At 46.6% G+C, this 25,480-nt stretch overlaps 1 protein-coding gene across 3 annotated transcripts in view; it reads right to left on the bottom strand.

The window, feature by feature from the left end:
• LOC112218362 (la-related protein 1-like) overlaps positions 1-25,480 on the bottom strand; it is a 104,782-nt gene that overhangs the window by 28,931 nt on the left and 50,371 nt on the right. For all 3 annotated transcript variants that reach the window (XM_042301352.1, XM_042301353.1, XM_042301354.1), the window contains 5 exons: positions 18,668-18,802; positions 15,616-15,753; positions 10,464-10,626; positions 9,844-9,988; positions 1,915-2,092 (listed from right to left, as the gene is read on the bottom strand). In XM_042301352.1, coding sequence (XP_042157286.1) covers positions 1,915-2,092; positions 9,844-9,988; positions 10,464-10,626; positions 15,616-15,753; positions 18,668-18,802 — 759 coding nt within the window. The remainder of the gene's footprint in view (positions 1-1,914; positions 2,093-9,843; positions 9,989-10,463; positions 10,627-15,615; positions 15,754-18,667; positions 18,803-25,480) is intronic.

Here is a 25,480-nt window from a genome sequence, read left to right as displayed (position 1 = left end):
ACACACAAACAAGTCTACATGAGAATGGCTGAAAACAAACAAATGTAAAGTTCTGGAATAGCTTAGTCAAAGTCTGGACCCGATTGAGATGTGGCAGGATCTGAATCGAGCAGTTCATGCTCGAAAACCCACAAATGTTGCCGAGTTAAAGCAGTTCTGCATGGAAGAGTGGGATGTTAAGAGACTGATCATCAGTTACAGGAAGCATTTGGTTGCAGTCATTACAGCTAAGGGGGGCATTGGGTGTTGCACAAGTTTGTTAATTACAGTGCCTTCAGAAGGTATTCACTTTCTTTTTCCACATTTTGCTGTGTTCCAGCCTGAATTTAAGATCTATCAAATTAATATTTTGTGTCACTGGACTACACACAATACCCCATAATGTCAGTGGAATTGTGCTTTTTGAGATTTTTACTGATGAATTAAAAATGAGAAGCTGAAATTTCTTAAAAGGCTTGAATACTTATTGACAAGGCCAGCCTGAATAAGTTCAGGAGTAAAAAATGTGCTTAACAGGTTACATGGACTCTGTGAGCAACATGATTTTTGAATAACTACCTAATCTCTGTACACCACACACACAGATAATTGTACGGTCCCTCAGTCAGAGCAGTGAATTTCAAAACACAGATTCAACCACAAAGACCAGGGATGTTTTCTAACGCCTCGCAAATAAGTGCACCTATTTGGTAGATGGGTACAAAAAAGCAGACATTGAATATCCCTTTGAGCAAGGTGAAGTTATTAATTACACTTTGATGATGTATCACTTTGATGGTGTACCCAGTCACTACAAAGTTACAGACGTCCTTCCTAACTCAGTTGCCGGAAAGCGCCTCAGGGATTTCACCCTGAGGTCAATGACTTTAAAACAGAGTTTAATGGCTGTGATAGGAGAAAACTAAGGATGGATCGGCAACATTGTAGTTACTCCACAACACCAACCTAAATGACAGAGTGAAAAGGACGCCTGTACATCATTTTATTTCTTACAAAACATACTTGTTTTGTAAAAAAAAAAAAAAAAACTGTTTGCAATAAGGCACTTAAGGTAAACTGCAAAAAATGTGGGTAAGAAATTTACTTTATGCCCTTAACACCCCTTAGTGTTATGTTTGGGGCAAATCCAACACATCACTGAGTACCACTTCATATTTCCAAGCATGGTTGCAGCTGCATCATGTTGGTGGTATTTTGGGGGTATGCTTGTCATCGGCAAGGACTCGGGAGTGTTTTGGGGGGGGAAAAGAAAAGCAATAAAGCGAAGCACAGGCAAAATTCTAGAGGAAACCCTGGTTCAGTCTGCTTTCCAACAGACACAGAGAAACAAATTTCACCTTTCAGCAGGAAAATAACCTAAAACACTAAATATACATTGAAGTTGCTAATCGAGTTACAGTTTTGACTTAAATCAACTACCAACGATCAACTTGACAGAGCTGGAAGATTAATAAAAATGTGCAAATATTGTATCAATCAATTTGCAAAGATCTTAGGGAGACTTACCCAGAAAGACTCACAGCTGTAAATCGCTACCAAAAGGTGAGTCTAACATGTATTGACTCAGGGGTGTGAATGAGACATTTCTGTATATAATTTTCAAAAGAACATGTAAAAATGTCTAAAAACATGTTCACTGTGTCATTATGGTGTATTGTGTGTAGATGGGTGAGAAAGAAAATGTATTTAATCCTTTTAGAATTCAGGCTGTAACAAGAAGAATGTGGAATAAGTCAAGGGGTATGAATACTTTCTGAAGGCGCTGTAAATAAATGAAATAAGTATCAACATTTTGTGTTATTTGCTCATTCGGTTTTACTTTATTCAATTTGAGGTTTTGGTTGAAGATCTGAGTACATCCAGTCTCTAGCAGTTGTATAGTGTGTGGCTGGCTAGGGGGTATAGCTACTATACCTGTCTGCTTAGTGGGCATCTGCCGGGGCACGAACTCGGGGCAGTGGATGAGCTGGGTCAGGTCCACCTGGTTGTGGTCCGGTCCCATGGACTGGCCAGGAAGTGGCCACTTCTCCGGCTCCACCTTCCGACGGATCTTCATGTCAATGATTTCCACCTCTTTGCTGTCCTTCAAAGACTACGGGCAGATTTTTAAAAAGTGTTGAGGGTATGAAACACAATGATATAGTATGCATGCAACTGTCAAAATAAAGAAAACACTTGAGTAAATGAGGTATATAACGTGTATTGAAAGCAGGTGGTTCCACACAGGTGTTGTTCCAGAGTTCATTAAGCAATTAACATCTCATCATCAAATCAAGTGCCTTTGGAAAACAAAATGTGGAAAAAGTCAAGGGGTCAGAATATTTTCCAAAGGCACTATATATACAGCACATTTCAGACATGGATGCAACAGAATATGCGTCACAGAAAAAAAAAGAAAAAAAAGGTAAACTGAAATATTTTCAACAGAGGATATATAAATATATTTTTTAAATCACAATAAAATCAGACTAAAAAGCACCCTAAGGAAAAGCAGTGCTAAAAAGGTGTGTTTTAAGATCTCTTAATTATGTTCACCGTTTCGGCCCCCCTCAGGTTCGCTGGCAGGCTATTCCAGAGGCTGGGGGCATAATAACTAAAGGCTGTCTCTCCATGCCTCTTGGTCCCCCTCAGGTTCTCTGGCAGGCTATTCCAGAGGCTGGGGGCATAATAACTAAAGGCTGTCTCTCCATGCCTCTTGGTCCCCCTCAGGTTCTCTGACAGGCTATTCCAGAGGCTGGGGGCATAATAACTAAAGGCTGTCTCTCCATGCCTCTTGGTCCCCCTCAGGTTCTCTGGCAGGCTATTCCAGAGGCTGGGGGCATAATAACTAAAGGCTGTCTCTCCATGCCTCTTGGTCCCCCTCAGGTTCTCTGGCAGGCTATTCCAGAGGCTGGGGGCATAATAACTAAAGGCTGTCTCTCCATGCCTCTTGGTCCCCCTCAGGTTCTCTGACAGGCTATTCCAGAGGCTGGGGGCATAATAACTAAAGGCTGTCTCTCCATGCCTCTTGGTCCCCCTCAGGTTCTCTGGCAGGCTATTCCAGAGGCTGGGGGCATAATAACTAAAGGCTGTCTCTCCATGCCTCTTGGTCCCCCTCAGGTTCTCTGGCAGGCTATTCCAGAGGCTGGGGGCATAATAACTAAAGGCTCTCTCTCCATGCCTCTTGGTCCCCCTCAGGTTCTCTGGCAGGCTATTCCAGAGGCTGGGGGCATAATAACTAAAGGCTGTCTCTCCATGCCTCTTGGTCCCCCTCAGGTTCTCTGGCAGGCTATTCCAGAGGCTGGGGGCATAATAACTAAAGGCTGCCTCTCCATGCCTCTTGGTCCTAGGCTTTGGGATAGTTAAAAGGCCAGTGCCAGAGGACCTGAGGGAACTACTGGTTACATAACTTAAAACCATGTCTAAAATGTATTGGGGTGCATAATCGTGGATTGATTTAAAAACCAATAGAAGAATATTTAAATGAATTCTAAAATTCACAGGCAGCCAGCGCAGACAGACTTTAAAACCGGTGTAATGTGTGCTCTGTCTGGTCTTGGTCAGTACCTGTGCTGCAGCATTCTGTTTTGCGGTTGACCAATGGCTTTCTTGTGTAGACCAAACAGGAGATCATTACAGTAGTCAAACATGGATGAGTCTCTCTGTATCAGACAGAGAGAAACGGTCTGCACCCTGGCAATGTTCCTCAGGTGTTATTAAGCTATGTTGGTCACGTTCCTATTGTGTGATTCAAAACTGAGTTCAGAATCTAAAATGAAACCTAGGTTTTTTTTAACCTGGTGTTTTATCTTTATTGCCCGTGAATTAACATGTGCAGATAGATTCTCTCTGCTTTGGCTCCAACAATAAGTAACTCGGTATGTCTTGACTTGAGTTGTGTTGTGAGCCATCACATTATTTAAAATCACCAATACAGTCTAATATTTTATCCGTGGAGCTAAAATCCTCTGGTTACACAGAAATTTAAAAGTTGTGTATCGCCTGTGTAGCAGTGAAAATTAAATTCTGTGCTTTCTGATAATGCTGACAAGGCGTAACAGATATAAACTGAACAGTAACACACAAAAATCTAACCTTCTGGAACGCCACGTGAAATCTATTTTCTCTGAGTTATGTCCACAAATGGTTAAATAGGTCCTAAACCAATTTAGAACTGGAATGGAGAGGCCAACCCACCTCTCCAATCTATCCAGAAGGACATAATGGTCACCAGTGTTGAATGCAGCACTTAAATCTAAGATTACAAGGACAGAGACCTGATTGGCATCTGTGTTGGCTCTAAGATCATTTATCAGTTTAACTAAGACTGTCTCAGTGTTGCTAAGAGTTGAAGAAGGGGTTCAGAAGGGGTTTGACCATAGCAGTTTTTAGTGCAGTGGGGAAAGTGCCCATGAACAGGTAGTGATTAACAATAGCTTGCACTTCTTCAGATGTGCCATTAAAAAATATTTTGAAGAAGGTGGTGAGCATGGGATCAAGAAGGCAGGTGGAAGACTTACATTTGTGATATCCTGAGAATGTCTGTCATGCAGGGAAAATATAAATCCATATGCATTTCCATTGTAGGCTAGGGCACAAAATGCTCATCAGGTTTTGCTTGACTGATAACAATCATTAGGCTGGTTATCTGCCGCAAAGACATCACATTTAGATAAAGCAACATCAACAAGAGGATATGTCAATAGAAAGCTCCTTTGGTAATAACTAGGTCCAGAGTATGGCTGTGGTTATGGGTGGGCCCAGTGGAAAGCCCCTTGGTAATAACTAGGTCCAGAGTATGGCTGTGGTTATGGGTGGGCCCAGTAGAAAGCCCCTTGGTAATAACCAGGTCCAGAGTATGGCCGAGGTTATGGGTGGGCCCAGCAACATGTTGGATAAAGTCCATAGAGCTCAAAAGATTCATAAATGCATTGGCCTCAGTCAGTCTGTCAACATGAATATATCTCAAGGACAATAGATAATAGTTCAGATAAATCAGTAAAGAACGTGGGGCGGTGCTTTGGTGGCCTATACAGGGTTATGGCCAGCACTGGTGGCTGACATTTAAACAGTATAGCATAACAGATGCCCAAATGTCACCAAACAAAATGTCCTTACAGCTGTTAGCATTAGTAAAAATAGAGGTTGTCACCCCACCTTTTTTCCCTTTTCTGATAGAGTATGAAAAGCTTTAGTCCAGGGGGGGCTTCAATAAGAGCGACACTATAATCTGAAGACAGTCATGTTTCAGTGAGAAACATGGAAAAAAATTGGGTTATTCACGAGAAAGAGCAATCACTAGTAAAAACCTAACATTTAAAAGCGCCAAATTCAATGAGTGTGGGCCACTCTGCCCCTGGGGCGTCGGCCTTGAGGTAACGAAAGGAATAACCAAATTATTAACGTTGAAAATCAGGTTTTCTGACAGACTCCAATCTATCAGAATGGAAGGAACATCACAAGTCCTGTGTTGCTTATAGTGAGAACTGGAGAACTACCAGACCCTGTCCATCAGTCTCTAAAACAGTTCATAATGTTGCTGGAAATAATTCTGGAACCCCTGTGGTTAGGGTGAATCCCGTCTCTTAAAAGTGCTGGTTGCACCCACAGCAAATGAAAGTTATCACAGAAGGAGACATTCCTGTTGCTGCAAAGTTTCATCGGATTCTTGTTTAGGACAACGAGTCGGCTGAAAACTCCAAACCCCTTCGATAGCACGGGAGGAGGACAGAGATAATTATTCACCTCCCTGTGCTTGCAAGGGTGTTACATTTTTCTTTGTAGTCCTCCCTAAGTTCCTCAGATCGCCTAAAGCGGAGGTCATTAACACATATTTGAGTGACGATGGTGTCAATATTGGAGTAGTTGTCCAGAACCATGGGCAGCAGGGAGTTGATATCATGATATGGGCTCCTGGGTGACAGTGGACCTTGGTCGTTTCGAGCTGCCCACAGTGATGGTGCCAGTGATGGAACCTGATGGGGAAGGAAGAGGGGGATGGGACTGCCCCAGGCAGGGCGGACGGAGGCTTCAAATCAGGCTAACTTGACTCTTCGCACCAGCAGATGGCATCGGAAACGGCAAAAGGTGGAGGATGGCACGAGACCGTTCTGTCTTGAGTCAGCGACCTGCTGAACTGTATGGGGTGGCCGTGGGGGTGGGTGACACTAGGCTCAGGTTTCTGGTATATTCCCAGGATCCGTGCTGACCCCCGGGGCTGTTAGGTCCGTCTCAAGTGGAGCAAAGCTGTTTGATAGCTGGATCAGATCTTCTCGGATAGATGAAGGGCCTTGCGAGTGTCCAGTCTCCCATGGAGTTGAGCTTAGCATCTGTTCATTGAATTGGGACAAATCAACGCCGCCCGACTAATCAACAGCTTTTCTTTGGGAGGCATTTAAAATTGAGATTGGGTTTGCTTAGGTTACAGCAAGGTCGGTGTACTTAGAAAGAAGGTTATCCTTTTCTCACAACTGAGCTGACAGCCGGAAGATCTCTTCTCTAAGCTGCTTGATGGTGATGCATTAAGGGCAGAAGAATCCCTCTCCATTTCTCAGTTTATAGTCATGTATAAAAATGCCCAGTTGCCCATTATTTTGGCTACCATGGCTAAAAAAAAGAAATCTCAGTGACTTTCAAAAAGGGGTGTCAAAGGAGCATATGGGGTTTAAAGTGTATGTGGCAGGTAGCCTTGCGGTTAAGAGCATTGACATTCGACACAATACCCCATAATGACAAAGCGAAAACAGGTTTCAGTAATTTTTCAAAATTAAAAAAAAATTAAAAAGTATCTTATTTACATAAGTATTCAGAGAAATTGAGCTCAGGTGCATCTGGTTTTCATTGATCATCATTGAAATGTTTCTATAAATTGATTAGAGTCAGCCTGTGGTACATTCCCTGGATTGCACATGATTTGGATAAGCACACCTGTCTAAATAAGGTCCCACAGTTGACAGTGCACCCAAGAGCAAAAACCAAGCCATGAGGTTGAAGGAATTGTTTGTAGAGCTCTGAGACACGATTGTGTCGAGGCACAGATCTGGGAAGGGCACCAAAAAATGTCTGCAGTATTGAAAGTCCAAGAACACAGTGGTCTCCATCATTCTTAAATGGAGGAAGTTTGGAACCAACAAGACTCTTCCTAGAGCTGGCCGCCCGGCCAAACTGAGCAATCGGGGGAGAAGGGTCTTTGTCTGGGAGGTGACCAAGAACCCAATGGTCACTGACAGAGCTCCAGAGTTCCTCTGTGGAGATGGGAGAACTTTCCAGAAGGACAAGCATCTCTGCAGCACTCCACCAATCATGCCTTTCTGGGAGTGACCAGACAGAAGTCACTCCTCAGTAAAAAGGCACATGACAGCCCGCTAAGAGTTGCCAAAAGGCACCTAAAGGACTCTCAGACCATGAGAAACAAGATTCTCTGGTCTGATGAACACAAGATTGAACTCTTTGGCCTGAATGCCAAGAGTCACATCTGGAGGAAACCTGGCACCATCCCTACAGTGAAGCATAGTGGTGGCAGCATCATGCTGTGGGGATGTTTTTCAGCAGCAGGGACTGGATCCTGACTTGTCTCCAAGGGAAAGATGAACGGAGCAAAGTAGAGCGATATCCTTGATGACCTGCTCCAGAGTGCGCAGGAGCTCAGACTGGGGCAAAGGTTCACCTTCCAAAAGGACAACGATTCTAAGCACACAGACAATGCAGGAGTGGCTTCGGGACAAGTCTCTTAATGTCCTTGAGTGGACCAGCCAGAGCCCGGACTTGAACCCAATCGAACATCTCTGGAGAGACCTGAAAACAGCTCCCCAAATACAGGTGTGCCAAGCTTGTAGCGTCATACCCAAGAAGACTCATGGCTGTAATTGCTACCAAAGGTGCATCAACAAAGCGCTGAGTAAAGGGTCTGATTACTTATGTAAATGTGATATTTTTTGCTTTGTTAATATAAGGTATTGTGTGTAGATTGACGAGGAAAAAATACAATTGAATCCATTTAAGAATACGGCTGTAACATAACAAAATGTGAAAAAAGTCAAGGGGTCTGAAAACGTTCCTAATGCACTACACATACATACAGTACCAGTCAAAAGTTGACACCTACTCATTCAAGGGTTTTTGTATTTTTCATTTACTATTTTCTACATCAAAACTATGAAATAATACATAGAATCATGTAGTTACCAAAAAAAAAGTGTTAAATCAAAATCTATTTTATATTCGAGATCTTTCAAAGTCGCCACCCTTTGCCTTGATGACAGCTTTGCACACTTGGCCTTCTTTCAACCAGCTTCATGAGGTAGTCACCTGGAATGCATTTAAATTAACAGGTTTGCCTTGTTAAAAGCTCATTTGTGGAATGTCTTTCCTTCTTAATGTGTTTGAGCCAATCAGTTGTGTTGTGACAAGGTAGGGGTGGTATACAGGAGATAGTCCTATTTGGTAAAAGACCAAGTCCATATTATGGCAAGAACAGCTCAAATAAGCAAAGAGAAACAGACCATTATTACTGATCTGTAATAATGACATTATTAAGGTCAGTCAACACGGAACATTTCAAGAACTTTGAAAGTTTCTTCAAGTGCAGTCACAAAAACCATCAAGTGCTATGATGGAACTGGTTCTCATGAGGACCTCCACAGGAAAGGAAGACCCAGAGTTACCTCTGCTGCGGAAGTTCATTAGAGTTACCAGCCTCAGAAATTGCAGCTGGTGACTATCGGTGATTTATTTAGAATTCAAGGTACACTTAACCAGCATGGCTACCAGAGCATTCTGCAGCGATACGCCATCCCATCTTGTTTGCACTTATTTGGACTATCATTTGTTTTTCAACAGGGCAATGACCCAACACACCTCCAGGCTGTATAAGGGCTATTTGACCAAGAAGGAGAGTGATGGAGTGCTGCATCAGATGACCTGGGCTCCACAATCACCCGACCTCAACCCAATTGACATTGTTTGGGATGAGTTGGACCGCAGAGTGAAGGAAAAGCCTGGCTCGTAGTCAGTGTTCCAATTCATCCCAAAGGTGTTCGATAGGGTTGAGATCAGGGCTCTGTGCAGGCCAGTCAATTCTTCCACACCTATCTCGAAAAAACATTTCTGTATGGCCCTCACTTTGCGTACGAGGGTAGTGTCATGCTGAAACTGGAAAGGACCTTCCCCAAGCTGTTGCCAGAAAGTTGGTGGCTCAGAATCGTCTAGAATGTCATTGTATGCTGTAGCATTAAGATCTCTCTTTACTAGAACTAAGGGGCCTAGCCCGAACCATGAAAAACAGCCCCAGACCATTATTCCTCCTCCACCAAACTGTACAGTTGTCACTATGCATTGGGGCAGGTGGTGATCTCCTGGCATCCACCAAACCCAGATTAGTCCGTTGGACTGCCAGAAGGTGAAGCGTGATTCCCCACGCCAGAGAACGAATTTCCACTGCTCCGGAGTCCAATGGCAGCAAAACGTACACCACTCCAGCTGACACTTCGCATTGTGATCTTAGGCTAGTGGGCGGCTGTTTCAGTAAGGTCATTCTACTGCCAATGTTTGTTTGTCTATCAAGTTTGCTTGTCTGTGTGATCGATTGGATACAACTGTCAGCAACAGGTGTGACTGATATAGCCAAATCACCAAATTTGAAGGGGTGTCCACATACTTTTGTAGATTGATAGATATTAAACATCAACGTTTAAAGAGAGATCAGTCCTATTTAATACGGTCTGCAGAAACTGGTTTTCACAAGTCAAAGCTCGATGAAAAGCCATGAAATACCTACAAATTATACAGCTGATGAGGCATAGAAACGTATTTAGTTATGAGACTAAAGCCATCTGGCTAAACATGTAAATAAGGAACATAATGTACCTCTATAATGAGGCTGACATCAGTGGTGAGGGCCTGCACCCTGTGGAAGCTGGCAATCAGGCCAAGTGACAGGAAGCCCTCCTGGTCCATCTTCTTGCGCAGGAAGAAATCCCGCTCCAGGTTGCCAAGGCTGAAGTAGTACTCACTACGGAGAGACGCGGAAAGTTCAAAAACAAGGAGGATCAAGGTACTCTTCCTATAATTAAAATGCCTTTATTATGAAGGCGTGTTCAATAGAAGAAACACTGTCAGCCAAGCCCTTGTCAGGGAATACAATGACATCATGTGGGAAAAGTTGAGACTAAATATTTGCCTACGTTCTCAGCATCGTTTGAGTTGGAGATAAACGTAATTTCAATTGTCATCAGTTGTTTAGGAGATGGAATTTGATTCAGATTCCATGTTATATTCTGGGGCCACCCATATGAGAAAGTATGCATGCATGTTTAAGTCGGTTTGGATAAAAGTGTCTGCTAAATGGCATATATATTATATTACACTATTCCAAGGCTGAACAACAGTGACATCTGCTTCCTCTTGAAACATTGACCTATAAAGCATAGTTACCAATGGTAGTACATATAAAGCAACGTAACCAACGGTAGGTAGGTAGTACTCACATCTGCCTTTTGACATAGTCCTTGAGCAGGCCCTGGTCCACTGTGTACAGGTCACTGCTGCTCATGTTGTCGTAGTAATAGGTCACTGGAGCACCAAACTTCTGTCCGTAGGCACCGTCCTTCCCGTTGTAGGCCTTGTAGTCATAATGGTAGTCAGGGTGACCTGGTAGGAGACACGGCAGTAGTAAACCATTACAGGGCCACTGTCACAAGCCTACTACAAGTGAACAACAAGGCTACAGAGCTACGAGAGTTCACCAACAGCAGGGAGACATTTGCAGCACAGCTGTTGAATCCCAGGAAGGTGCGCAATGATTTACGAAATAGGAACTAGCTAAGATTTAAAATGTGGTGTCCCTCGGGGGAAAATCCTTTGACTTCTGAAAGTAACACTGTGTTCCTGAGGAGAGGGAAGAGTCGGAAAACTCAAGATCTCGGCCAAGTGAGAAGGAGAACAACGGCAGGTTTCATCACAACAGGGGGTGGGTGGAGGGAGGGAGTGTCACCTTTACTCCTCTTCCCCTGTTCCACCCCCTTTCTCCTCAAATGAAAGGTGGCAGTGTTTTCCTGTCAGAGGCAGACTCCCATGGCCCAGTCAGAGGTGAGAGAGGAGCGGCTGGTTGCCAAAACCAACAGGCCCAGCCAGGCTAGGGATGTAGAATATTCGAATACTTGTGTGAGTACTACTGCATTTCCCTCTCAATTAAATTCAAGGGGTTTTATTGGCATGGGAAACATATGTTAACATTGCCAAAGCAAGTGAGGTAGATAATACACAAAAGTGAAATGAACAATAAACAATGCACTCACATAAGTTCATCTCTCCATCCGTCTGCTCCCTCCCATCTCACACCGGCCCCTCCACAGCTGCAGCAATAGAGCTCCACCCTCTCTCCCTCCCATCTCACACCGGCCCCTCCACAGCTGCAGCAATAGAGCTCCACCCTCTCTCCCTCCCATCTCACACCGGCCCCTCCACAGCTGCAGCAATAGAGCTCCACCCTCTCTCCCTCCCATCTCACACCGGCCCCTCCACAGCTGCAGCAATAGAGCTCCACCCTCTCATCTCACACCGGCCCCTCCACAGCTGCAGCAATAGAGCTCCACCCTCTCATCTCACACCGGCCCCTCCACAGCTGCAGCAATAGAGCTCCACCCTCTCTCCCTCCCATCTCACACCGGCCCCTCCACAGCTGCAGCAATAGAGCTCCACCCTCTCTCCCTCCCATCTCACACCAGCCCCTCCACAGCTGCAGCAATAGAGCGCCGCCCTCGCGCAGCAGTGCTCGGGTCAAACACTTAAGCTAATAAACCCCACATGGATTTTGAATATGCAACACATTTATGATACTACTCCAATAGTGACATTATTTTAAACTCTTAATCCCGAGCACCATGTCTAACCCCACTGCCCTGAGGTATCCCAGGTCTTGACACGTCCTAACACACTCTGGTTGTTATTCAATTGTTTTGTTCGTACCGTTTCCTTAGTGAGGCCGGATCAGGGTCACACAAGACCAAGGCAAAGCCAGCAGACAGATCATTCCACCATTTCCACATAAGCACAACCACACATTGATCGGAACCAGCAATGGAGCGCAACCACACAAAGAGAGAGCTGGGCTTTAAGACATGTGGCGAAGCTCCATTCAACAGTATTGTTCTACAGAGGATCGAATGCGCTCCAACCATCCAGCTGATAGCCCTCCATATAACAATTCATGATTCTCCACTCAGGGGATTTTGGAAATGTAACCAGTTTATTGACTGACAGCACGTTAACAAAAACTAAAGATATATATAGGTTCAGCATACCCACTTAGATGCCTTTAAGAGTGACTTTTAAGAGGCCAATGAAATGTTTTATCCCAATAACAAAACGGTCAGAACAATTAACATTATAAAATCAATGGTGCCGAAAAGTGTGAAGGTGCAACACTGGCCTGGTGAGGAGGTAGGCTACAGTCCCCATCAGGGTGGTAACTTGACTCTGAGACATGGCGAAGGTGTAGCCTCTCATGGAGGGTTGCCTGAATACTTGACTACCGATGCCGGTCTACTCTGCTTAGCAGCAGCAGAAGAAGCCTGATCCCTCATGACTGAGCTCACTCATCTCATCCAGAAGGTCTATTACTTGTTCTTACGCTGGCTGCTCTAACTCATCGTACTCCTCGCTGAGGTCTTCCTCTAGCTCAACTGGGGGAATGAGGTGGACTGGGAAAACGGACTCAATTCATACATTGGGGCCAGACTGTTGCGGAGTAGACTTTGGTGGGGTATAGCTGGCTGCAGACCTTATCCACAAGCTTCCCCATTTCCTGTTTAACGCCATGAACCTCTGCGAACTCTCGCTCTACGGCTAGTTGAGATATCCGGTGTCCTGTGTGAATTTAAGTATGCTTTCTCTAATTCTCTCTCTTTCTCTCTGAGGACCTGAGTCCTAGGACCATGCCTCAGGACTACCTGGCCTGATGACTCCTTGCTGTCCCCAGCCCACCTGGCCATGCTGCTGTTCCAGTTTCAACTGTTCTGCCTGCAGCTATGGAACCCTGACCTGTTCACTGGATGTGCTACCTGTCTCAGACCTGCTGTTTTCAACTCTCTAGAGACAGCAGGAGCGGTAGATATACTCTGAATGATCGGCTCTGAAAAGCTGACATTCACTCCTGAAGTGCTGACCTGTTGCACCCTCGACAACCACTGTGATTATTATTATTTGACCCTACTGGTCATCTATGAACATTTGAACATCTTGGCCATGTTCTATTATAATCGTCACCCAGCACAGCCAGACTGGCCACTCCTCATAGCCTGGTTCCTCTAGGTTTCTTCCTTGGTTTTGGCCTTTCTAGGAAGTTTTTCCTAGCCACCATGCTTCTACACATGCATTGCTTGCTGTTTGAGGTTTTAGGCTGGGTTTCTGTACAGCACTTTGTGACATCAGCTGATGTAAGAAGGTCTTTATAAATCCATTTGATTGATATACGCAGCTTCTCGTTCTCTTTCCGGATCTCCTCTAGCTCTGCTTGGAAAGCTGTTGGCAGCTTCCTGTGTTCCCGGTAAGGGTAGGGTGTGGGGGCTTCTCTGCTGACCTCCATGTGTTCTCTTTTTCTCTGCAGGCTGTGGGCTAGCTGGGATTCTAACCCATACCCTCCGGTGATGGCTCTGATCCCTCTCTGAGCCAGCATCCCATTGAACCTGGCGAGTGGATGAGGTTGCATGTGACAAGGTGAAGGGGGTCATCTTTGCCGCTCCTTCATGATGAAAATACCACTCCTCTTCTTGACCATTTACATCATACGGTGCTGTGCTATGGTGTGGTGAAGTATGCCGTGTATGGCTCACATAGCCTACCTCGCAATCTTGTAGATGCTGTGGTGGCCGTGTCTGATGCGTCGAACGAACTGCTGGATGTGTGAAAGCCTCACTCACGTAGTAGTCTTGCACCTTGCACCGGGGAAAAGCACTTAAGATCCATCTCAATTGGACCACAATGTCGTGGAGGAGGACCTGCTGGACTGTATATCTGGGCTCCCGAGTGGCGCAGCGGACACTGCATCTCAGTGCTAGATGCGTCACTACAGACCCTGGTTCAATTACAGACTTTATCACAACAGGCCATGATTGGGAGTCCCATAGGGCAGCGCACTATTGGCCCAGTGTCATCCAGGTTAGGGTTTGGCAGGGGTAGGCTGTCTTTGTAAATAAGAATTTGTTCTTAACTGACTTGCCTAGTTAAATAAAAGGTTAAATATCCTCTCCCAGGTGCTTGTAAGGGCACAGATGGCAGACCGGTAGGATTCCAGTTGAGGTAGTTTAATGAGGCTGATTCTCATAGAGCAGGAATGGCACAGCACACTGTATGGCTTGACAATTGTGTTAACCAAGAGTGTGTGATTTCTGAAGGACACACACTGGCCTCGGCTAAAACAAAGAATGCTAACTAAAAGGTAATCACAGGAGATAGGCTGGGTCACTTGGCTTGTGTACTGGCTCTTTTACTGTTGCTATTATTCTTTACTGTAGCCCATGCCATTTAATAAACTGTAGTGTCAATCCACAAGGACAAGAACTCTGTGCCCCAATTCAGATTGGAGTTTATGAAAACGCATAGATTGTCAATAACCTATTGAAGTTAAGATAACCACATGCAGTATTAAGCAATGGAAAGCCTTGATTGGCCAGTGAATGGCCAAGCCCTCGTCACACTTATAATTGAGTTACTACTCAAAACCCAGCCCTTTCGTGCCACCACCAAATATTACGCTCATGGCTGCCGCTGTGAAAATAGCAAAAAAATACTTCGGACCTATAGCGCCACACCAGCGAAGATGTAGGTTTGTTCAAATAAAGGACTGAATTGGACCCCTCAAATGGAGTTTGAAATCTTTAGGGTAATGTGTTACTTTCTACAGTGTACTCCTGAAAAATGCTATAGCTTAGGACATTCCTTGTATTCAATCATTAAGATCTTAGATTTCATTGAGATCTAGGTTATCATGTAGGTAAAAATACAAGAGAATGGAGACAGGTGAATTGCACTGAACAGTTCAGTAGATGTGAGTCGACTGTATCCAACTAAACTGAATACAAATAGAAACACAACATGTAAAGTGTTGGTCACATGAGCTGAAATAAAACACCCCAGAAATGTTCCATACACACAAAAAGCTCATCTCATTTTGTGCAAAAAATTTGTGAAGCCGAACAGCATAATTATTACACAGATGCACCTTGTGCTTGGGACAATAAAAGGCCACTTTAAAATGAGCAGTTTTGTCACACAGCACAATGCCACAGAGCGTGCGATTGGCATGCTGACTGCAGGAATGTCCACCAGAGCCATGTCCACCAGAGCTGTTCCAGAGAATTTAATGTTAATTTCGCTACCATAAACTGTCTCCAATGTCGTTTTAGAGATTTTGGCAGTACATCCAACCGGTCTTCAAGGCCCACCCATGGCTGCACCCATGCCCAGTCATGTGAAATTAGGGCCTCTATTTCTATTGACTAACTTCCTTAAATGAACTGCGACAATTGTTGCATGTTGCGTTTATAATTTTGTTCAGTATAGTTACAATATGATATGACTTTGACCATTTGCATGGTAATGCATTTTTTGGGGGAGATGATAATTATTTTTTTTGCTTACCTCTGGAGCCTCTGCCTCGTCCCCGGCCCCTGCCACGACCCCGGAACCCGGCACGGAAGGGAGCACCCTCGCTCCTCATGCTGGACACCTCATCATGGTCGTCACTCCATTCACGCTCGGACTTCTCTCTGTACCAGTCTGAGAACATAAAATATACAAAAATATATGTGATTTCAGCTATTTCAGGCACACATTGCTAAAAGGTGTTTGAAATCAAAGACAAAGCCATGCAATCGCCATAGACAAACATTGGCAGTAGAATGGCCTTTACTGAAAAGCTCAGTGCCTTTCATCATGGCACCGTCATAGGATGCCACATTTCCAACACGTCAGTTTGTCAAATTTCTGACCTGCTTGAACTGCACTGGTCAACTGTAAGTGCTGTTATTGTTAAGTGGGGCAACAACAGCTCACAGAATGGGACCACAGAGTGCTGGAGCACGTAAGAATCTTCTGTCCTCGGTTGCAACACTCACTACAGAGTTCCAAACTGCCTCTGGAAGCAACGTCAACACAATAACTGTTCGTCAGAAGCTTCAGGAAATGAGTTTCCATGGCTGAGCAGCCTCACACAAACCGAAGATCATCATGCGCAATGCCAAGTGTCGGCTGGAGTGGTGTAAAGCTCGCCACCATTGGACTCTGGATCAGTGGAAATGAGTTCTCTGGAGTGGTGAATCACGCTTCACCATCTGGCAGTCTGACGGACGTATCTGGGAAAGCTACCTGCCCGAATGCATAGTGACAACTGTAAAGTTTGGCAGAGAAGGAATAATGGTATGTGGCTGTTTTTCATGGTTCAGCTAGGCCCCTTAAAAAAACGTAACACTATAGCATACAATTACATACTAGACAATTCTGTGCTTTCAACTTTGTGGCAACAGTTTGAGGAAGGCCCTTTCCTGTTTCAGTATGACAATGTCCCCGTGCACAAAGGGAGAAATAACAGTTTACGGCGCGTATCAGGCCCGTATCACTAAGTGACCTGCCTAGCAGTCAAGATAAAAAAGAAATGTTCGCTCACTGTCAACGTTTATTTTCAGAAAACGTAACATGTGTAAATATTTGTATGAACATAAGATTCAACAACAGACAGACTGAACAGGTTCCACAGACATGTGACTAACAGAAATGGAATAATGTGTCCCTGAACAAAGGGGGGAGTCAAAATCAAAAGTAACAGTCCGTATCTGGTGTGGCCACAAGCTGCATTAAGTACTGCAGTGCATCTCCTCCTCATGGACAGGTGCATGTTCATTCATTGTTTATGGTTCATTGAACAAGCATGGGAAACGGTGTCTAAACCCTTTATAATGTAGATCTGTGAAGTTATTTGGATTTTTACAAATTATCTTTGAAAGACAGGGTCCTGAAAAGGGATGTTTCTTTTTTTGCTGAGTTTACGTCGGCTGTTCAGATGTGTAGGAGGAGACAGCCTAGGAGGAAGGGTAAAATATCAGTGCTTGTTCAGATGTGTAGGAGGAGACAGCCTAGGAGGAAGGGTAAAATATCAGTGCTTGTTCAGATGTGTAGGAGGAGACAGCCTAGGAGGAAGGGTAAAATATCAGTGCTTGTTCAGATGTGTAGGAGGAGACAGCCTAGGAGGAAGGGTAAAATATCACTGCTTGTTCAGATGTGTAGGAGGAGACAGCCTAGGAGGAAGGGTAAAATATCAGTGCTTGTTCAGATGTGTAGGAGGAGACAGCCTAGGAGGAAGGGTAAAATATCAGTGCTTGTTCAGATGTGTAGGAGGAGACAGCCTAGGAGGAAGGGTAAAATATCAGTGCTTGTTCAGATGTGTAGGAGGAGACAGCCTAGGGGGAAGGGTTAAATATCAGTGCTTGTTCAGATGTGTAGGAGGAGACAGCCTAGGAGGAAGGCTAGGGAGGAGACAGCCTAGGTAAAATATCAGTGCTTGTTCAGATGTGTAGGAGGAGACAGCCTAGGAGGAAGGGTAAAATATCAGTGCTTGTTCAGATGTGTAGGAGGAGACAGCCTAGGAGGAAGGGTTAAATATCAGTGCTTGTTCAGATGTGTAGGAGGAGACAGCCTAGGAGGAAGGGTAAAATATCAGTGCTTGTTCAGATGTGTAGGAGGAGACAGCCTAGGAGGAAGGGTAAAATATCAGTGCTTGTGTGAAAAGGATTTTGTCTAATGTAGCTGTATTGATCCTCTGGGAAGAATAAACTTGGTAAAACTTCTTATTTTTTACAGTTTTTATTTCACCTTTATTTAACCAGGTAGGACAGTGGAGAACAAGCTCTCATTTACACCTGTGACCTGGCCAAGATAAAGCAAAGCAGTGCTACACATGGAATTAACAAACGTACAGTCAATAACACAATAGAAAAAAAGGAAAGTCTATATACAGTGAGTGCAAGTGTCCGTCGAGTTTTTACTCTTACTATTAGAACCTAACACTGCGTAGGCGATTTATTCTTCTAGGACAAAGGTTTTTAAATTGAAATTATATTCATTCATGATTTATACCAGGGATGAAGACCACAGGCAATGTTTTGCTTTTCAATAAAAACCTGTTATGTTGGTATGAGAAGTGTTCTACTTTATTACTTTTCTGTTAAGATTAATTCAAATATCTAATGTGATTCTGAGCACCGTGGGTGGAATCCATAATGTGTTACAGGGAATTAAAATCTTTCTGGTGCAACATTTCTCAAACAGGAACCCTGGTGTGTGTGTCTGTCAGTCACCAGATCTCAGCCAAATTGAACACTTAAGGGAGATTCTGGAGCGGCGCCTGAGACCGCGGTTTCCACCACCATCAACAAAAACCCATTTATAGAATTCATCACGGAAGAATGGCATCGCATCCCTCCAATATAGTTACAGAAGCTTGTAGAATCTATGCCAAGGCGCATTGAAGCTGTTCGGGCGGCTTGTGGTGGCCAACGCCCTAGTAAGACACTGTTGGTGTTTCCTTTATTTTGGCAGCTACTTGTAAATCCCCTATGGACACAGGTCAAATGTAGTGCACTACAAAGGGCATAGGCTGCCATAAGAGGTCCGGTTGGCGATGGGAGATGACACTCACCTCGGAGGTCGTTCTTCCTGTTGGGGGGCATCCTGGGCACCTCGTTCTGACGGGTGTTGTTCCTTGAGGCCGAGCGTTCTCTGGGCCCCTCAGACTTCACCTCCATCATCAGCGGCACCCACCTATGCTTGTTTCCTACAAAAACACACAAAAACACTACCGTTAGGGAGTCGCCTGTCTGCCACATTTCCACAATGTAGTTATTTTGTTGTGGTGTTTTTTTGTTGTCCAAGACCAAGAGTCCCTTTCTGCAGTGAAATGCAGGCAGGCAGGGATAGTATGAAACTAGTTGATGTGTGTAAGGGGAATGGACAGAGCAGCACAGTAACTTATTGTGCTAGACCAATTAATGTTTAAAAGGTTTCACGGCTGGGATTGGGAATTCTAATCCTATTGAGAGGTGAGAAAAAACACCCAAAATAAATACCGGGGCGGCAGGGTAGCCTAGTGGATAGAGCGTTGGACTAGTAATCGAAAGGTTGCAAGTTCAAATCCCCAAGCCGACAAGGTACAAATCTGTCGTTCTGCCCCTGAACAGGCAGTTAACCCACTGTTCCTAGGCTGTCATTGAAAATAAGAATTTGTTCTTAACTGACTTGCCTAGTTAAATAAAGGTAAAATAAAATAAAAAAATGACTTGGTTGATATATAAACCCACCCCAAAAAGCTATTCACTCTAATATGTAGTTCCCCATGCTGGCCAGCAGGCTGTGTCAGTGGTCTGTTAGTGGAGTGTGTGCATAGGTTTAAAGTACTTTAAAGTACTTAACTTCTTGGATATAGGGGGCGCTCTTTTAATTTATGGATAAAAAAACGTGCCCGTTTTAAGCGCAATATTTTGTCACGAAAAGATGCTCGACTATGCATATAATTGGCAGCTTTGGAAAGAAAACACTAAGGTTTCCAAAACTGCAAAGATATTATCTGTGCGTGCCACCTAACTCATGCTACAGGCGAAACCAAGATGAAACTTCAACCAGGAAATGGGCAGAATTTTTGAAGCTCTGTTTCCCATTGTCTCCTTATATGGCTGTGAATGCACCGGGAATGAGCCTGCCCTTTCTATCGTTTCTCCAAGGTGTCTGCAGCATTGTGACGTATTTGTAGGCATATCATTTGAAGATTGGCCAAAAGAGACTACATTTACCAGGGGTCCGCCCGGTGTCCTTTGTCTAAATTGGTGCGTAATCTACAAGCTGCACGCAGTCATCCAGTGATTGAGAGGAGAGAGGAGGCTTTCAACGAACGATATATCATGAAGAGATAAGTGAAAAACACCTTGAGGATTGATTCTAAACAACGTTTACCATGTTTCAGTCGATATTATGGAGTTAATTTGGAAAAAAGTTCGGCGTTTTGAAGACTGAATTTTCGGGTTTTTTTGGTAGTCAAACGTGACGCACCAAACGGAGCAATTTCTCCTAAACAAATAATCTTTCAGGAAAAACGGAGCATTTGCTATCTAACTGAGAGTCTCCTCATTGAAAACATCTGAAGTTCTTCAAAAGGTAATGATTTTATTTGAATGATTTTCTGGTTTTTGTGAAAATGTTGCCTGCTGATGCTAACGCTAAATGCTATGCTAGCTGCGCTAGCTGTTACACAAATGCTTGTTTTGCTATGGTTGAGAAGCATATTTTGAAAATCTAAGATGACAGTGTTGTTAACAAAAGGCTAAGCTTGAGAGCTAGCATATTAATTTCATTTCATTTGCGATTTTCATGAATAGTTAACGTTGCGTTATGGTAATGAGCTTGAGGCTGTATGCACGATCCCGGATCCGGGATGGCTCGACGCAAGAAGTTAAGTAGTATTTTCAAGTATTTTTACTAAAGTGTTTTTTTGGGGGGGGTATCTGCACGTTACTATATTTCTGACTACTTTTACTTCACTACATTCCTAAAAACAATGATGTACTTTTTACTCTGCACATTTTGAATGCTTAGCAGAGAGAGCGAGACAAAGAAAGAGAGCAAGACAGCAAGACAGCGAGAGAGCAAGACAGCGAGAGAGCAAGACAGCGAGAGAGCAAGAGAGCGAGAGTGAAAGAGGGCAAGAGAGCGAGAGTGAAAGAGGGCAAGAGTGAAAGAGGGCAAGAGAGCGAGAGAGAAAGAGAGCGAGAGTGAAAGAGGGAGAGACAGCGAGAGAGAAAGAGAGCGAGAGTGAAAGAGGGAGAGACAGCGAGAGAGAAAGAGAGCGAGAGTGAAAGAGGGAGACAGCGAGAGAGAAAGAGAGCGAGAGTGAAAGAGGGAGAGACAGCGAGAGAGAAAGAGAGCGAGAGTGAAAGAGGGAGAGACAGCGAGAGAGAAAGAGAGCGAGAGTGAAAGAGGGAGAGACAGCGAGAGAGAAAGAGAGCGAGAGTGAAAGAGGGAGAGACAGCGAGAGTGAAAGACAACGAGACAGCGAGAGAGAAAGAGAGCGGGAGAGAAAGAGCGGGAGAGAAAGAGAGCGGGAGAGCGCGACAGCGAGAGAGCGACAGCGAGAGAGCGACAGCGAGAGAGAAAGAGCGAGCGAGAAAGAGCGAGAGAGAAAGCGCGAGAGAGAAAGCGCGAGAGAGAGAGCGAAAGAGCGAAAGAGAGCGAAAGAGAGCGAAAGAGAAAGAGAGCGGGAGAGAAAGAGCGGAAGAGAAAGAGCGGGAGAGAAAGAGCGGGAGAGAAAGAGCGGGAGAGAAAGAGCGGGAGAGAAAGAGCGGGAGAGAAAGAGAGCGAGAAAGAGAGCGAGAGAGAAAGAGCGAGAGAGAGAGAAAGAGCGAGAGAGCGAGAGAGAAAGAGAGCGGGAGAGAAAGAGAGCGGGAGAGAAAGAGCGGGAGAGAAAGAGAGCGAGAGAGCGAGAAAAGCGAGAGCGAGAAAGAGAGAGCGAGAAAGAGAGCGAGAGCGAGAGAAAGAGCGAGAGAGAAAGAGCGAGAGAGAGAAAGAGCGAGAGAGAAAGAGAGCGAGAGAGAAAGAGAGCGGAGAGAGAAAGAGAGCGAGAGAGAAAGAGAGCGGGAGAGAGAAAGAGAGCGGGAGAGAGAAAGAGAGCGGGAGAGAGAAAGAGAGCGGGAGAGAGAAAGAGAGCGGGAGAGAGAAAGAGAGCGGGAGAGAGAAAGAGAGCGGGAGAGAGAGAGAGAGCGGGAGAGAGAGAGAGAGAGAGAGCGGGAGAGAGAGCGAGAGCGGGAGAGAGAGCGGGAGAGAGAGCGGGAGAGAGAGCGGGAGAGAGAGCGAGAGAGAGAGCGAGAGAGAGAGAGAGCGAGAGAGACAGCGAGAGAGACAGCGAGAGAGACAGCGAGAGAGACAGCGAGAGAGACAGCGAGAGAGACAGCGAGAGAGACAGCGAGAGAGAGAGCGAGAGAGAGAGAGAGCGAGCGAGACAGCGAGAGAGAGAGCGAGACAGCGAGAGAGAGAGCGAGAGAGAGAGAGCGAGAGACAGAGAGAGCGAGAGACAGAGAGACAGAGAGAGAGAGCGCGAGACAGAGAGAGAGCGAGACAGAGAGAGAGAGCGAGACAGAGAGAGAGCGAGACAGAGAGAGCGAGACAGAGAGAGCGAGACAGAGAGAGCGAGACAGAGACAGAGAGAGCGAGACAGAGAGAGCGAGACAGAGAGAGAGAGAGCGAGAGAGCGAGAGACAGAGACAGAGCGAGAGAGCGAGAGACAGCGAGCGAGACAGAGAGAGAGAGAGCGAGCGAGACAGCGAGAGAGAGAGAGCGAGACAGAGAGAGAGAGAGAGCGAGCGAGACAGCGAGAGAGAGAGCGAGCGAGACAGCGAGAGAGAGAGAGAGCGAGAGCGAGACAGAGAGAGAGCGAGACAGAGCGAGCGAGACAGCGAGAGAGAGAGAGCGAGACAGACAGAGAGAGAGAGAGAGCGAGCGAGACAGCGAGAGAGAGAAGAGAGCGAGCGAGACAGCGAGAGAGAGAGAGAGAGAGCGAGACAGCGAGAGAGAGAGAGCGAGCGAGACAGCGAGAGAGAGAGAGAGAGCGAGCGAGACAGCGAGAGAGAGAGCGAGAGAGAGAGCGAGCGAGACAGCGAGAGAGAGAGAGAGCGAGACAGCGAGAGAGAGAGAGAGCGAGCGAGACAGCGAGAGAGAGAGAGCGAGCGAGACAGCGAGAGAGAGAGAGAGAGCGAGACAGCGAGAGAGAGAGAGAGAGAGAGAGCGAGAGAGAGAGAGCGAGAGCGCGAGACAGCGAGAGAGAGAGAGAGCGAGACAGCGAGAGAGAGACAGAGCGAGACAGCGAGAGAGAGAGAGAGCGAGCGAGACAGCGAGAGAGAGAGCGAGCGAGACAGCGAGAGAGAGAGCGAGCGAGACAGCGAGAGAGAGAGAGCGAGCGAGACAGCGAGAGAGAGAGAGCGAGAGAGACAGCGAGAGAGACAGCGAGAGAGAGAGCGAGACAGCGAGAGAGAGAGAGAGAGCGAGACAGCGAGAGAGAGAGAGAGAGCGAGACAGCGAGAGAGAGAGAGCGAGCGAGACAGCGAGAGAGAGAGAGAGCGAGCGAGACAGCGAGAGAGAGAGAGAGCGAGCGAGACAGCGAGAGAGAGCGAGCGAGACAGCGAGAGAGAGAGCGGAGAGCGAGAGAGCGAGAGAGAGAGACAGAGAGCGAGACAGCGAGAGAGAGACAGCGAGAGAGAGAGAGACAGCGAGAGAGAGAGCGAGACAGCGAGAGAGAGACAGCGAGAGAGAGCAGAGAGAGAGAGAGCAGAGAGAGAGACAGCGAGAGAGAGACAGCGAGAGAGAGACAGCGAGAGAGACAGCGAGAGAGAGACAGCGAGAGAGCGAGAGAGAGAGCGAGAGAGAGCGAGAGAGAGACAGCGAGAGAGACAGCGAGAGACAGCGAGAGAGAGAGAGAGAGAGACAGCGAGAGAGAGAAAGAGAGCGAGAGTGAAAGAGGAGACAGCGAGAGAGAGACAGCGAGAGTGAGACAAGAGGGAGAGACAGCGAGAGAGAAAGAGAGCGAGAGTGAAGAGAGGGAGAGACAGCGAGAGAGAGAAAGAGAGCGAGAGTGAAAGAGGGAGAGACAGCGAGAGTGAAAGAGAGCGAGAGTGAAAGAGGGAGAGACAGCGAGAGTGAAAGACAACGAGACAGCGAGAGAGAAAGAGAGCGGGAGAGAAAGAGCGGGAGAGAAAGAGAGCGGGAGAGAAAGAGAGCGGGAGAGAAAGAGAGCGGGAGAGCGCGACAGCGAGAGACAGAGAGCGACAGCGAGAGAGACAGCGAGAGAGAAAGAGCGACAGCGAGAAAGAGCGAGAGAGAGAAGCGAGAGAGAGAAAGCGAGAGAGAAAGAGCGAGAAAGAGAAAGAGAGCGGGAGAGAAACAGCGGAAGAGAAAGAGCGGGAGAGAAAGAGCGGGAGAAGAAAGAGCGAGGGGAGAGAAAGAGCGAGGAGAGAGAAAGAGAGAGCGAGAGAGAAAGAGCAAGAGAGAGAGAGAGAGAAACAGCGAGAGAGAGAGAGACAGCGGGAGAGAAAGAGAGCGGGGAGAGAAAGAGCGGGAGAGAAAGAGAGCGAGAGACAGCGAGAAAGAGAGCGAGAAAGAGCGAGAGCGAGCGAGACAAGAGCGAGAAGAGCAGCGAGAGAGAAAAGAGAGCGAGACAGCGAGAGAGAGAGAGCGAGAGAGACAGCGAGAGAGAGATTTTAGACAGGAGAGAGAGAGAAGAGAAGGGGGAGAGAGAGAAAAGCGAGAGAGCGGGAGAGAGATATAGAGAGAGCGGGATTTTAGAGAGAAGCGGGAGAGAGAGAGAGAGACAGCGAGGAGAGAGAGAGCGAGACAGGAGAGAGAGAGCGGGGAGAGAGAGAGAGCGGGAGAGAGAAAGAGAGAGCGGACAGCGAGAGAGAGAGAGAGCGGGAGAGAGAGCGAGACAGCGGGAGAGAGAGCGAGGGAGAGAGAGAGCGGGAGAGAGACAGCGAGAGAGACAGCGAGGAGAGAGACAGCGAGAGAGACAGCGAGAGAGAGACAGCGAGAGAGACAGCGAGAGAGAGACAGCGAGAGAGACAGCGAGACAGCGAGAGAGAGCGAGCGAGCGAGACAGCGAGAGAGAGAGAGCGAGACAGCGAGAGAGAGAGCGAGAGAGAGAGAGCGAGAGACAGAGAGAGCGAGACAGACAGAGAGACAGAGAGAGAGACAGCGAGACAGAGAGAGAGAGACAGCGAGAGAGAGAGCGAGAGAGAGAGACAGCGAGAGAGAGAGAGCGAGACAGAGAGAGAGAGCGAGAGAGCGAGAGAGCGAGAGAGCGAGAGAGCGAGACAGAGCGAGAGAGCGAGAGACAGAGAGAGCGAGACAGAGAGAGCGAGACAGAGAGAGCGAGACAGAGAGAGCGAGACAGAGAGAGCGAGACAGAGAGAGAGAGCGAGCGAGACAGCGAGAGAGAGAGCGAGAGAGCGAGAGAGAGAGCGAGCGAGACAGCGAGAGAGAGAGCGAGCGAGACAGCGAGAGAGAGAGAGAGCGAGCGAGACAGCGAGAGAGAGAGAGCGAGCGAGACAGCGACAGAGAGAGCGAGACAGCGAGAGCGAGCGAGCGAGAGAGAGAGAGAGCGAGCGAGACAGCGAGAGAGAGCGAGACAGACAGAGAGAGAGAGAGAGAGAGCGAGACAGCGAGAGAGACAGCGAGACAGCGAGAGAGAGCGAGCGAGACAGCGAGAGAGCGAGAGAGAGCGAGCGAGACAGCGAGAGAGAGAGAGCGAGCGAGACAGCGAGAGAGAGAGAGAGCGAGCGAGACAGCGAGAGAGAGAGAGAGAGAGCGAGCGAGACAGCGAGAGAGAGAGAGAGCGAGCGAGACAGCGAGAGAGAGAGAGCGAGCGAGACAGCGAGAGAGAGAGAGAGAGCGAGACAGCGAGAGAGAGAGAGAGCGAGAC

The sequence above is a fragment of the Oncorhynchus tshawytscha genome, linkage group LG19 (assembly GCF_018296145.1).
Source record: "Oncorhynchus tshawytscha isolate Ot180627B linkage group LG19, Otsh_v2.0, whole genome shotgun sequence".
In the NCBI taxonomy this organism is placed as follows: Eukaryota; Metazoa; Chordata; class Actinopteri; order Salmoniformes; family Salmonidae; genus Oncorhynchus; species Oncorhynchus tshawytscha.
The sequence above is the reverse complement of the archived record's forward strand: the minus strand, read 5'-3'. Positions and strand labels throughout refer to the sequence as shown.